At 38.6% G+C, this 14,412-nt stretch overlaps 2 protein-coding genes and 1 long non-coding RNA gene across 7 annotated transcripts; 1 reads left to right on the forward strand and 2 right to left on the reverse strand.

The window, feature by feature from the left end:
- Window positions 1–4,346: 4,346 nt before the first annotated feature.
- Window positions 4,347–6,431, forward strand: LOC122017282 (mannan endo-1,4-beta-mannosidase 1-like). Of its 2 annotated transcripts, XR_006121313.1 has the most exons (6): window positions 4,347–4,890; window positions 4,985–5,179; window positions 5,261–5,383; window positions 5,468–5,667; window positions 5,756–6,329; window positions 6,368–6,431. XR_006121313.1 is itself a non-coding variant. In XM_042574851.1 (5 exons), the coding sequence occupies exons 1-5, from the start codon at window positions 4,564–4,566 to the stop codon at window positions 6,201–6,203; spliced, it is 1,293 nt and encodes a 430-aa protein (XP_042430785.1). In that variant the 5' UTR covers window positions 4,347–4,563; the 3' UTR covers window positions 6,204–6,402. The 2 variants fall into 2 exon arrangements, 1 of the variants encoding a protein (XP_042430785.1); XM_042574851.1 differs by having other exon boundaries at window positions 5,756–6,402.
- A 1,521-nt stretch (window positions 6,432–7,952) lies between these two features.
- Window positions 7,953–8,910, reverse strand: LOC122016399. The gene is made up of 3 exons (XR_006121117.1): window positions 8,623–8,910; window positions 8,315–8,551; window positions 7,953–8,213 (listed from the first exon to the last, which is right to left on the reverse strand). It is a non-coding gene; the product is annotated as an uncharacterized LOC122016399 (long non-coding RNA).
- A 440-nt stretch (window positions 8,911–9,350) lies between these two features.
- On the reverse strand, window positions 9,351–12,705 carry LOC122016398 (probable receptor-like protein kinase At2g42960). Of its 4 annotated transcripts, none has more exons than XM_042573682.1 (9): window positions 12,096–12,705; window positions 11,109–11,789; window positions 10,936–11,040; window positions 10,548–10,670; window positions 10,303–10,467; window positions 10,083–10,212; window positions 9,765–9,974; window positions 9,583–9,650; window positions 9,351–9,494 (listed from the first exon to the last, which is right to left on the reverse strand). In XM_042573682.1, the coding sequence occupies exons 2-8, from the start codon at window positions 11,783–11,785 to the stop codon at window positions 9,600–9,602; spliced, it is 1,461 nt and encodes a 486-aa protein (XP_042429616.1). In that variant the 5' UTR covers window positions 11,786–11,789; window positions 12,096–12,705; the 3' UTR covers window positions 9,351–9,494; window positions 9,583–9,599. The 4 variants fall into 4 exon arrangements, with proteins under 4 accessions (XP_042429616.1, XP_042429615.1, XP_042429614.1 ...); XM_042573681.1 differs by having other exon boundaries at window positions 9,351–9,499; XM_042573680.1 differs by having other exon boundaries at window positions 9,351–9,650; window positions 12,096–12,704.
- Between the last annotated feature and the right edge of the window lie 1,707 nt (window positions 12,706–14,412).

Genomic DNA, 14,412 nt, shown 5'->3' on the forward strand with positions numbered 1-14,412 from the left:
ACGGTACCTTATCAGGCCGAGCATATCTTTGAAGTGACAGTGGAATCTTCCACCGTACGATCCTCTGTCTGACCATGTCGCCTGTCAGCGGCACAAGCTTCCAAAAGGATGTCGAGAGATATCTTGTCGCATTTGTTGCTTGGCCAAGCGGAATGGCCGCTAGGCCAGACCTCCCTTGTCCACGTGTTGTCTGCTGTCAAGTCGAGCAGGATAGCCGCTCGACCGGAAGTCCACTGCTCGTATTATCTGCTGCTTGGCCGAGCGGGATAGCCGCTCGGCCGGAAATCCTATCGTGATCTGTCACTGGGTCGAGCGAGATTGCCGCTCGGCCGAAAGTTCACTGTTCGCATGCTCGACTGATGCTGAGTGCGCTGCTCTGCCGAGCGGGGTAGCCGCTCGGCTCGGCTTCTACATGTCGCTCTCCCTTGAGCGTCAGATCTTTGACTGCTCCCCATGTTGAGGGTTACAGTGGATCGAATCCTTTGTCCCGGTTGGGGAATGCTTCGCCCGGCCGGGGCATGCTTCGTCTGACCAGACGATGTCCTATACACGTTGACCGCTTTGACTTTGTTCTCCTTTGATCTCCACCGTGGCAGCAGGGTGGAGCTCCTCTAATCACAGCATCATGTATCCTACTATATATCCAGTTATGAATTGATCATTGCTTTTGTCATGTGTTCCTCCTCAGTTTATTGAAAATTGAAATTGCCGTCTGTGGGTGAATTATGTATGTCGACGAGCTTATATATCGCATGGTTATCGTGCAATGCGGCCGAGATTTATCTATTTGGAGCCTGCGTCACTTCTTTGAAGGTTCTGAATGGTAAGGATATGCTCTTTGTTCAATCTGATATGCTGTGTTTTTAATGGACATAAACAGATCAGGTTCTGATAGTTCTTGTTCTTTGTTTTCTCTTCACATCTTTTATAGGATGTAGCTCAGGATCTAAATTTCAGGGATTAGCCTCGTTATTAGTTATGGTACTTTCCCTTTAATAAATTCTGGATTGAGCAAAAGCTTGGTCGATAGAATGGATTTTGCATTGAACTGATTTAAATATGTTAAATCCAAAAGCGTGCAGTCATATATTTGGTACGCTGCCCTTAACCATTGCTATATTTGAAATGGTGGAGGAATGATGAATCCCACACTGTTTCCCTCAATTAGGACCTGGCCCTATACAACAGGTATAAATTCTTCTTTCTGATCACATTGTCCTTTATTCCTTCTTGTCATTTGTCACTTAATTTCACTGAAACTTTGTGTATTCTTTTTCTTTATCATAGTCTTTATCTTTCATTCAGGATAGAATGAGAACTCTGCATCAGAGATCATTATAATTTGCAATGATGAAATAAGATGCTTTACCCATTATCTTACTATTTATTCATTTCCATCACACGAGAAAGCCAAGATGGTAATGAAGTAGGTTAGATATCTTTGACGATGACAAAGTTCTTGCATATGTAGTTCTGCTGCAGATTCAATTGATTCCAACAAAACATATTTTTGTGAATCTTCCCTTTATTGTTGGAAGCTATACTCCTTGAATTAGATATAACATCAAATCTTAACAAAATCTAGATTGAACATGTAGAAGAAAGACCATCTATATTAGATGTCATCTTCAAACTGATAGCTAAACAACAAGCATATTACAGATGAATGAATTGGTACAAATCAATATAATGCACTAGTGTCACTATGTAGTTTAACAATAATATGCAGTTTAAGAGAAACGTTTTGTAAATTAAATTATGATACCAGCAATTTCTCAACGTAGAAAATGGCAATTATTCATGCATTGGTGTTACTTGAATCAATATGATTAGTCAAATTAGAGTTTATGTTTACAAATCTTGTCTTCTTATTCAACAGTATGGTTTTGCAAGAAACATGACTTGGTCGATCATTGACTCTGATAAACTCGAAGGAACCTGTTTTAACATTAGAACTTAAGGATGATCCTTACAAATACAATCGCACAAGGTGGATCATAGTATTTTTTTTTAAAGAAAAATTGGTTTTCTTTTTCTATATGCTTGAAATTACTAACTTCTCTGCTGTTTAGATTGTTGACTTTCTGATAGAGGATCAGGTTGACTGCAGTACTTTATCTACAGTGAAACATTAGTACCATGCACAAGAAGCAATTTTCATTTAATTACTTGTTATTGGTTTCCGTTTTTGTTTTATCACTAGAAAACAGAATATATATGAAAATTTTCACATCATAAAATTATTCTAACAAATTGGTTAACATGGAAGATTTGATAAGATTAACTTATTTGTCAAAAGCCTAAATAATGCACCACCATAGTCCATAGATTAGGAATTGCCCCCACTTAGATTGACGGCATTAGTTGAATTGGAAAGCCGATTCAACTTAATTAACACCTCTAAATAAAATGAAACAGAAGTTTAAAAACTATGAAGTAAAAAAGAAGATGGTAGTTTTAAAACTATGATATGTGATTTGGTTGTGTAATCCACATAAACTTATAGTATAAGACATGTTTTTTTTACTACTAATAGCATAGATTCAAACATTGTATTTCTATTTTTTTTAAAAAAAAACAAATTATCATCAAGGATATATTTAATCGAATAAATTTTGATGCCCTTTCTCAAAAATTAAATTTACAGAAATGGCACGCAAATTGGTGATTATTTAAGTGATCGATCGCGGCTTGTTAGGTGGGGTAGCATTGCTTGAGCATGTTCTTGCACATGCTCCCACATACATACAAAATCCAACAATAATCATAATTAGTGGCATTGATTGAGGCAGTTGTGTCATTTGCTAATTTGTGGGCCCGTAGAAAGCAGGACACGCTGCGTCACAAGAGAGGCGTCGGCGTTTGGAGGAATTCTAACTTAGAAATATTTTATTTTATTTTATTTATATAATAACATTTTAAAAATTTACTCTAATGTTTGAAGTCCTATTAATTAATTATAATTATAAAGATTAGTAACATAATAAAAGAGTATCATGAGGAGCCTTGGTCTTTACTCTCACGTTTTTTGTCACGGAAAAAGTGGAAATTGCATGTCCCCCCTTCCATGGCGGGCCATTCACATTGTCAGCAGGCGAGGTGCAAGGTACTTTTTTCAGTTTTTAAGTACTTACTAATTACTCACTTCTGAGATAATATTGTGAAGATGACAAGGAAAAAGAGGGTACTGAGTGATTAGCATTTGGTAAATAATTTTTATTTTGATAATTGCATTACTAATTAAGCATCGAGTGCTCACTTGAGACAGAAGAAAACATATAGCCGCGAATCAATCAATCACGCTTTTTTTGTTCCTTTGAAGCAAAGAAATGGAAAAGAAAAAGAAATTCGGAGCTAAAATAAAAGGACATAAAATATTATAACGGGTTCAGATAGAATCAAGAAAAAGAAAAAGAAAAAAATAATATTAGATCATTCTGCTAACAGTGCGGAGTCGTCGGTGATGTGTTAACAAATCAAACAAGAAGTCAAGAAGTCGGTGAGGGACACAATTAACAACGCCCACGAGTAGAGAGGGACCACGTGATGGTACAGTACGTTGAAGGATAATGCTCGAGCTCGTTATTTCCCATCGTTTATATTTTATTTTTTTCATTTTTTTTCTCCCCTTGATTTATGGCATTGATTTGGTAATCGGTAGCTTTACTAAACTCAATTTTTTTTAATCAGTTGGCATCATTAATTTTAGAGTGATCAATTTAGTCCATAGTCAATATTTTTAGATTAATCATCTATTAAAAAATAAATCATTAAACAAAATTATCCGTTAATTTATGAAAGACGTCTACCATCATTAGTTGGTGTTAGTCTTTTCTCTATTGTTTTCCCCAGCTAAAATGTTTTGTCATATTTTTTTAATTGATCATCATGGAGATCCAATTTAATCTTTCTTTCTTTTTTAAAATGGCCTAATTGGACCTCTCGAGGCTAATATTTAAACTTTAATTCTTTATATTTAAATTTACATAATTATAAATGATAAAATAATAAATTTTATAACTGATCTTAACTTGTTTTTGTCAAGATTCTTTAGTTTGATGCAGACTGAATCTCAAAACTCAGGAAATTTAGCAACGACTTCATGATCTTCTCCGACTTTTAAATAGGGCGTCATCGATATGTTTAATTGGGACCTTGAGTCAATCACATCAAGCCAATGAAATGAAATGGCTGTTCTAAGAACAATTTGACCTTCCTTAAATAAAAATTACTGAAGAAAAAAAAAAATCTAAGTAGAAACTAAAGTATTGGAAATAAGTTATAAATATCACAAAAAGAAAGAGGTTACATTTCCAAATAGCTCATCTGCGACAAAAAGTGTGTTGTTTCATTACCGCTGTTGTTCTTCCTTTGTTCAAGGCATGTTCAGTGGCCAAAAGAGTTCACTGGCATGGCCCATGCACATGATCCTTCTCGAGCATTTATAGCAGAGGAATCTGCCTCTCCTTCCACCTCAAGCATCCAAATTCCATAAACAAGCATAAGAGGAGAAGCGCTAGCTATCTCCAATCCTTCCTACTCAAAGAAGAAGAAAGGTTGGTCATGAGGGCACTGAGCCTTTTGCCTTTCCTTCCTGTGCTGCTGCTGCTGAGTCCTCCACAGAGCCACCGTGTTGAGGCCTCTGATGGATTCGTCAGGGCCAAGGGGCTGCACTTTGAGCTCAATGGCAACCCCTTCTATGTCAACGGCTTCAATGCCTACTGGCTGATGACGCTGGCCGCAAACCCCTCTCTCAAAGACAAGGTTTCCTCTGCCTTCCGCGAGGCCTCCGGCCATGGCCTCTTGGTGGCAAGGACTTGGGCTTTCAGTGACGGCGGCAGCAATGCCTTGCAGTACTCCCCTGGCTCCTACAATGAGCAAACTTTCAAGGTCTCACTCACAAAATCTTTTTTTTTTTTTATAAACAAAAATTTTTAAAAAAAATTATACACAGATCAATTTCTTATTTTCTTTTGTGATTTAGGGGCTGGATTTTGTGGTGTCCGAGGCCAAAAGATACGGGATCAAGCTCATCTTGAGCTTCGTCGATAACTACGACAGTTTTGGAGGAAAGAAGCAGTATGTCCAATGGGGAAGAGAACAGGGACAATACATTGCATCAGATGATGAGTTCTTCACAAACCCAGTCGTCAGAGGGTTTTACAAGAACCATATCAGGGTAAATTTATTTTTCTGTTCATCAATTAGTGACGTATCTGAACACAGATCCGATCAAATCTCCATGGTATTCACTTTTCAGACCGTGCTCACAAGAGTTAACACCATCACTGGAGTCGCTTACAAGGATGAGCCTACCATTTTTTCCTGGGAGCTAATGAACGAGCCCAGATGCCAATCAGATCTCTCAGGAAGAACTATTCAGGTTCTTTATTTTTGACATTTGCATACTTCGTTTTCTTTTCCTTCGAAGAAACACAAAACTGAAATTTTGTTTCTTAATTTTAAGGCATGGATTACGGAGATGGCTGCTCATGTGAAATCCATAGACAGCAACCACTTGCTCGAAGCTGGTTTGGAGGGATTCTACAGCACATCCTCGTCTGAAAGACAATTCAATCCCGGCGTAGACATTGGAACCGATTTCATCCAGAATAATCAAATTCCCAACATCGATTTCGCCACCATCCACTCGTATCCCGATCAATGGTAATCTCTCCGGCGAATTTAAGTTTGATAATTAATATGTCGAGCAATAAAGCATCCGAATGCAATCTCCCGTGTTGACGTGTCGCAGGTTGTCGTCCTCCGACGACCGATCTCAGCTGGCGTTCCTGAACAAGTGGCTCGACGTGCACATCCGCGACGCCAGCTCCGTGCTCCGGAAGCCGCTGCTGATCACGGAGTTCGGTAAGTCGCAGAAGGACCCCGGGTTCAGCATCGACCAGAAGGACACCCTGTTCAGGACCGTGTACTCCAAGGTGTACTGGTCGGCTAGGACGGGCGGCGCCGCCGCCGGAGGGCTGTTCTGGCAGCTGCTCACCGAGGGGATCGACTCGTACGGCGATGGGTACCAGGTGATCATGGGGGAGGCGAGCTCGACGGCACGGCTCATCACCGCGCAGTCGAGGCAGCTGCGTAACCTCGGGAAGATGTACGCGCGGCAGCGGAACATCGCAAGGATGAAGAGGGAGAAGGCGGTAAGGGAGCAGCAGAGGAGGACCGGCAACAACGTTGGCAACTAAATTACCGACGGCGGAGAATTAGCAGCAGCAGCAGCAGAAGCTTGGAAGTCTCTTCGAGATGAAGCGGTTTCATCCGGGAGAAAACTAAATAAATTTTGAATATATTTAGGTAAATTGCGAGAAGTGATATATATATATATATATATATATATATATATATATATATATATATATATATATCTCGATATGTTTAGCAAAATGTTTGCTATGATCTCTCTAAGAGAGCACTGATAAGTGACGATGACATCTTTGTTTTATGTTTTTTTTATATATATTTTTTATATTGCATTGAGCACTTTCGGTGATCACGGGAATTAATAATTTTTTTTTCAGGGAGGATGGGAGTTGGGTCGTTGAGGTCGACCCATCACATGGCAACAGTGCCTCAAGATTTCATATACATCAGTAGTGTTTAGAAATTATAAATCTATTAGAATATTTGAATTTTCATATAATTTGGCTTTCACTAATTATATTAGGTCGGTAGCGCCTCAAATTACTCACCCGATCTGAGTTGAGACTAATCCAAGTCGTTATGTTGAAATATATTTAGTAATTTCTTTTTCAATTAAATTGATAGCATAGTCATTTCCCCTGCATCAGAGCAAGTCTCATGTCTTACCGTTTTAGAACTAAAAATAATAATCAAATCTATAGAATAAAGGTGTTCAGTAATTTTTTACCCCTGGATTGCTTTAATCTCCTGATCAAGTTCTCATGCTGAATATATACTCATCATTTTTTTATTATTATTCAATTCATCCACATTGATAGATTAAAGAACTTTAATATCAATCTCATTCTCAACCAATTCATTATCTTATTCTCCACTAATTGTATTATTAATCTGTTTTCAATCTCTACAACTGTCTTTTAAACAAAATACTTATTCATATTTCTGACTTGATTTTGAATTATTTCTTTAACCTTTAGCTTTATTTTTCTTTTTTGAGACCTGAATATGTATTTAAGAGGAATGATTAACCTAAGAATTCAACAAACAATTCAAAAAATATCACATACACTTTTACTTATGCTACAATTTTATGAGATATTTATTCAAAGATTTAGTAAATAATGAATTCATACCTCACCTTAATGAAGATTTCTTACCATAAATTAGTATAATTCCTAGCATTATCATAAAGTAATGAAAATAACAAAGACTCAAACTAAAAACTCATTTTATCTTCTTCAGTTGGGTTATGATCTGCTAAATTAATAGTCCCATATCTTTTTTCTTTCAATTCAAGATCTCAAAAAACCTACACAAATCTCAATTCATCTATTAATCGAAAAAAATAAGAGGAAGAATAAATCAGACCTCCCAGCTATTGAAAAATGATTCTACTTTTAAGAACGGAAATGGGAAAGAAGAGAAAAAAAAATGTTTACGATCAATTTGCAAGAAGGATTAGAGTGATAGGGATTATATTAGGTCAATTTTCACAACTATAAAATAGGTTTTTTTTTTTTTTTTCAAAATTATGGGCCCGAGTGACTCTTTTTGCCTCCTAATAGACAGCCGGATAGCCCTGTCTTCACTGCATCAACCATCTTCGTCGGAGAGAGTCTAGTCACATCTGAATTTGCACCACTATTGCCTCAATGTCCTCAGGTCCTTAATCAAGCACTAGCGATATTGTGATAATTATAGCAATGCAAGGTTTGAGGGAGTATCAGTCGTTGCTTATGGTATTCAGGAGCAGCGACATATGGACGATGGAAGTAACAGAGTTGGACGATATGTTGAAAGGCAGGCAATGATACTGGTAAAAGGAGATTTTTCCATAGTGATTGTTATTTAGCAAGACTTGACATTGATATATGTATTTCTCGATAGTATAAAAATAATCACTGGATCCAAAACCATACACCAAAAGAAACGAATCTATACTTTGAGAATGAAACCAGAATGCAAAAGCCAAAGTTTATCAACACCTTAAAAAACGAATCATTGGTCGATCCGCAGCAATGCATTGCTTAATCGAACAAGCTGAAACCCATGTCCTGAAAAATCATTGAAGAAAAAGGAAAATTAAGTCCATGAGATACTAAAAATCACTGTTTTTTTTATTTCATTCTAAGATAAGCGAGATCGAGATGCTCACGTCGTCGGATTCCTCCTTCTCCTCGACCTCTTCTTCCTTCTCGGGTTCCTCCGCCTGAGCAGCTCCAGCGCCACCCCCACCGCCGCTCGATACTGCGACAGTTGCTACAGCGCCTCCCGAAGGAACAGATGCGAAGTGCGAACTTCTCCCTTCCGGCAGCGATGACCTCCGTGATGTCCTTCTTGGAGACTTCGCACAGCAGGAGATCGATCCTGTCGTTATCCCCCTCCGCTCCGACTGCGGAAAACAAGGATCACACGAGAGAACAAAAGTATCAATTGAGCAAGCAAATCGAAATGGGTGTTCACCTGACTCGAGGATAGACCTGATATCGTCAGCAGAGGGGTGGGAGATGCCACCGAGTACGGCGAGGAGTTACGCCGCCACAATCTTCATCTCTGCTTATGGATTCGCCACCACCGGTGTCCAACAGAAGATCCGGTGAGTGCGGTAACGTCGATTGTTAAGGGGGGCGCAACTGCGAAAGGTGATAAACCCTAGGGTTGATTCCAGCGTAACAGCAGCCTGTTATAGCTTAAAATGGGGGGAGGACCGGGGAATTATCCCAGATTTGGTGCGGTGATAAAAGGCGAGATGCATTTCCAAATAATCAGTCCTTATTCCCAGATTAATTGAGTTGTAAGATTTGAATATTTAGTATAAAAAAATTTAGAGAATTATTATTTATAGAGGTTTTTTATGATTGCAAAATTTCTTCTTGTTTTTTTTTTTTTCTGTCATTTATAACACTCCCATAGAGATAAGGTTGACTTCCCTATATTATTAGTTCGGATTCTTTGTCCCGAATTTTCTCTATCTTCATGTCCCACTGTCGATCAGACGATCCAAATTGTATCTCAAGAATGCATTGCATATCATAAGAATATTGCACACATCTTAAAGATGTCATGATGTCTTGAGATGTAATCTGGATCATCCGATCAACAGTGGGACATGGAGACAGAGAAAATTCGGGACAGAGGATCCGAACTACTATATTATGGGGTTTAATAATAACTATGCAAATTAATACAAATTTCTTTTATATTCTCTCTCACTTTTATTCGTAGGAATCATTGCGCTTGAAGCCTGTCACGGTAGACAAAAATCGTAGACAAATAAAATGGTCCAACCAAAATTCCAAACAGCAACAGATATCCGTACACGAAGTCGAATGTTCCTGCACTTCCAAAACGAAGAGCTTTCTCAGCAGAATAACCATCAAACTGGCCTCTTCAATCATTGCAGCAAAGAGGAAATGCTGACACCTTACGCTTCCACGTCGCTAGAACTTCCCTTCGTTGCTTCCATCTCCAGACTTTCTGCCCTTCGGCTCCTGCGATCCTTTTACGAAGAACAAGAGTATGCCATTCTTAATGCATTGAAGCTTTCTTGAAAGCATTAAGGACTTAGAATATTGTGTGAAAACAGCAGTAGTGCAGAAGACAACCTCACGTTGGGCGAGTTCATCCGCTTCGAGCATTCGAACCACTTGCCCCATCATGGGCCTTTTGCCGGAGTCAGGATCGACACATTTCAGTGCGACCAAGAGCGTGCGTTTAAGAGCTCGAATGGATGGTTTAACCACAAGATTTTGATCCGCTACTTCCTCCGCCCTTCGGCATCCAACCATCATTTTAAGCCACTCCACCAAATTCACCTGCCAATCGACATTTGCAGTTCAAGCCAGCATTACTGATTACAGACGAAAAAGGTTCGGAGTAGTCATGCTTTTGGTGGTGTATCGAGACTTGGTTGGCCATCATACCTCATTAGATGGCCTTCCATAATCTACAGGATCCCTGCCAGTGACAGTCTCTAGCAGTAAAACTCCAAAGCTATACACATCACTCCTCTCGTTCAGAAGACCAGAATTGGCATATTCAGGAGCCACGTATCTGAAATTCTCATTTGAGCGTGTTCATCATTCCGTTCAATATTTCAGCGATGATACTAATTAATAGATGGAAGCATTGATCAGTACATACCCAAATGTGCCCATTACTCTAGTGGCGACGAAGCTTTTGTCAGAGCCCAGCAGCTTAGCCAATCCAAAGTCGGATATCTTTCCATTATAATCAATCAAGATGTTACTCGATTTGATATCTCGGTGCACCACTTTTGGTTCGATTGCTTCATGCAGATAAGCAAGCCTGAAAGCCATTCAGCTAGTCAGATCAACTAAAAAGAAGAAATGTTTAGAGCATTGGTTTAGAGAAAAATGGTCACTCACGCCTTTGCAGTGCCGAGGATGACCTTCATGCGCTTCTCCCAACTGAGGACGCCTCTTTGATGCGCAGTTCCATGAAGCCACTGCTCCAAATTTCCATTGTTGACGTACTCATACACAAGCATCCTGTTACGTTGATCTAGGTAATCAACCATATGAACGTAACTGAAAATCAAATTTTGATTACATCTATCATGATTCCTTCTCTCCATATTCAAGAAGAGAATTATGGAAATGGGATAACTTCTTGCTGCATTTATATCAAGTTTTAGTATTCTGTTCAATTAGTGTTAACAGTTTTGAACTATGCTCCGCTAAAATGTTCAATCAATAAACAAACAGGCGAACATTAAAAAGTATACCAAATTAACGAACAGCTCAAACTTTTCACCTGTGAATTCCTTCTATGCAATATCCCAAAAGCCTCACTAGATTCTTATGCCGAACATGACCAATGGCTTCCACCTCTACTCTAAATTCCTTCTCTGCCTGTCCTCTGCATGATTCAATGGGTGATCAAGAAAAGATGCTCGAGTAACTGATGCCTGAAAGCAATGAACTTACAGGTTGTTCAGAAGCTTCTTCACTGCGACTTCAGTACCATTTATCAAACGCCCTCGGTATACAACTCCATATCCACCCTCCCCGAGGACATTGTCGTTGGAGAAACGATTTGTTGCAAGCTCAAGATCCCTTAAAGTAAACCAATGACCCCAACCGAGATGCGAGGACTCTGGCAGTCCAACTAAAGAAGACACGGATGCAAGTGGAAATGCTGAATATGCTTTCCGAGTAGATCCAGAGCTACCTTCATCCCCAGAATAGGAACTCCGAGCTCTATCCTTATGGTAAGCTGAGCTGCATTGGCTAATGTTTTCAGCATCACTCGACTTGCTAATCGTCAGCTGTGCTGCTGCAACTGTCTTCACTGAATCCCTGTCGCTAAATTTGTCATGGCTGGGGATGAAAGGCCCTTCGTCATTCTCCTGGAGAATTTGAAGCGAGCATTGACAACCAACTATGTCCACGGGGATCTCCTTGGAGACGGTTGGGATTTGTGATACTGGCACGCTGTCAAAAGTCTTCCTCGTCTTCTTCTTGGATGTGATCCATATGGATAAAACGGCGAGAATAAACACAATTAGAACACCCACGCAGATGCCAATCACAACCCAAAGTCTCAGACCAAGAACGGGTGTCCTCTCTGATAATTCAGCATTCAATGAACTGTCAGAAGACATCTTTCTGCAATTCAATTAGTGAAGAATTATTGAAACTAAGACCATCTGTTTGCAGCAGACTATCTGAAAATCAACGATTTAGCCACAACCTTAAAGCCATTAAAGGTTGGCATACACAAAAGACCACTTTACTCTTTGAACTCAAAGAGGAGCATTAACTAACGTTAATTCACTGAACATTCAAGCATATCATCAGTTATTAAGAGTCTTAAAGCCATTCGATACCCAAAGTCTTACCATAAGCAACAACAAACGAAACAATTTAAGCAATCATGCAAAGAAGACAATCCAAAATGAGAACAAAAATTACCACTTTTGAAGCCTTGATTTTTCGTTCATCTAACCAACAGGCAAGGGGCTTCTTCAACTCACAGAGAATTGATGCATTTGGTTTCAAAACCAAAATTGAATACGTCCCAACACAATCTAACGACGTTAAAGAAGCAGAAGAAAAGTAGCTCCTTTTACTGTGTGATAGATTGGGAAGAGAGGTAAGGACATTTTTTATGATAAAACACTGGAACTTCTACTTCTTTGTGAAGGAGAAGGCAGAGAATACCATAAGCTTTGTTGTCATGAGCCAAGTGAAGCCTGGAATTATGAAAACCAAAGCTGGTGAGGCCGGAAGGGAGGGGGAGAGCCGGAGAGGTAGAGATCAGGAGAAAGATAAAGCACGAAAGAGATTTACATGGTTTAGCATTAAAAGTAGGACGAATAAACAGAAGCATTACAAAATGGTTCACATGTGAGGAGAAAAACAAATAAATTAAGAGATGTAGATAGGTAGATAAATTGAATGAAGAGCTAGATAAACTGAGAGTGAGAGAGCGAGGGAGAGAAACAAGAGAGAGGAAGGACGGATGAAGTCAACTTCAATGTTTGCAGGCAAAATTCCAAATTCACTTTGCTGGCTTGACAATCTTATTGCCAACTTAACATTTTGTCCTCTCTTGCTTATGGTATCAACCTGACTACCAAATTTAAGACTTCTCGAGCTCAGCTACAAACTGCTCTTTAATTTTACGTTTTATAGGTTTAAGTATTAAGCAGTGACTAACCATAATTGTCTTTCAGAATGGAAGACGATTACAATTTTCTAGAATTGTTTTCGAACAAAGTGACAAAGAATCGGATTTCAGTATCTGAAAATTAGAAAGAACATTACCTGTATGTCGACTAAGACTTTCTATTTTATCAAAACATTAACAAATTATCTGGGCTACAATATTATCTGGATGCTTTGGAGCATATGGGAAACAAATTCTGAGCTGTTTATTCACGGAGATTGCAGGCACTCAGACAAAAGAGCCGTGATCTCTGTAATCCTCTGTTGTATACTGAAGTCCTTTGCTTTGAGCAGATTAGGGAGCTAAACTATGCAACTCCGTCCTTTAAACGATATTAAAATAATAAAAAACTTGTGCTTAGATGGTCTCCCTATTCGCCTATTCAATTTCACAAGGTGTTAGGATTGATGCTTTACAGAAGATCTGAGCAATATGGCAACCATCTGTTCTCAGCTTTTCTTTATTGTTTCCTGATAAAGCCAACTGCTTTATGAAATCTAAGTGTGTGGAGTTACTTTGCGTGAGGAGGAAGGCTCATGAGAGCACATTACCTGCTGTTGTATAAAACAGAAAACAGAGCTAGGATTCTCGTGACAGCTAATGAGACAAACTGCTGCTGCTGTTGCACCAAAGGCAGTGAGACAACGGCGAGGGACGAGGTATATAGGCTATGGACCATTGACGGAGAAGAAAACTGTTTCAAGAATAATTCATTTGCTCAATCCTTATGTAGACAAATCGTATGCAAGTTTTATGGCATTTTGTAATTATTTCTTAATAACCGTGAGTAGTGTTTTTTTATATCGGGTAGATGAATCTAATGCACAACTATATAAAATTATTATACAGCAAAATATATATATATATATAATTTTAAATTAAAAAACTATTAATATTTTCTTATATAAATCCTAAATACATTACTGCGTGACACTACAATGGATGACTGTTGCGCATCGCGCAGTTGATAGTTTTATTTTTTTATTTTAATTTTGAATTAAAAAATAATTAAAATATTTTTTAAGATTTTATTTCTAGGATTCAAGCTTCCTAATTGAGTTATAATTTTTAAACTATTTTTTTAAAAAAAAATTATCTCTACAATTTAGACTTTCCAATTGGATTATGATATATATATATATAATACCATACTCCTGGACGACCATTACATGTCCAGACGACCGGGGTGCATCTGAACGCTTGGACATATAAGGGTCGCCCAAGAATATGTATTGAACGGATGTGCAGGCTAACAAAATTATATATATGGTTAATTTAAGTATCTGTTCCACAAAAAATTTTCATCGATTATTAAGATAAATCGAAAAATACAGATGAGTTTTAGCGGACGATTTAGCACCACAAGTGGTTTAAGCACCGCGGACGTTCTATAGCGTGAGAATCGAACTCTATTTTTTTTTAAAAAAAAAATCAAGTATCTAACTCTTCGAATCGATTAATCTTGGAAAGTGGAGGTGACTGATTTGGCCAATAAAAAGTTTTCACCGACTGCTAAGATAAATCAAAAAATGCTCGTAGAGACTCATTGAAACGACCACT

The sequence above is a fragment of the Zingiber officinale genome, chromosome 8B (assembly GCF_018446385.1).
Source record: "Zingiber officinale cultivar Zhangliang chromosome 8B, Zo_v1.1, whole genome shotgun sequence".
NCBI classification, from domain to species: domain Eukaryota; kingdom Viridiplantae; phylum Streptophyta; class Magnoliopsida; order Zingiberales; family Zingiberaceae; genus Zingiber; species Zingiber officinale.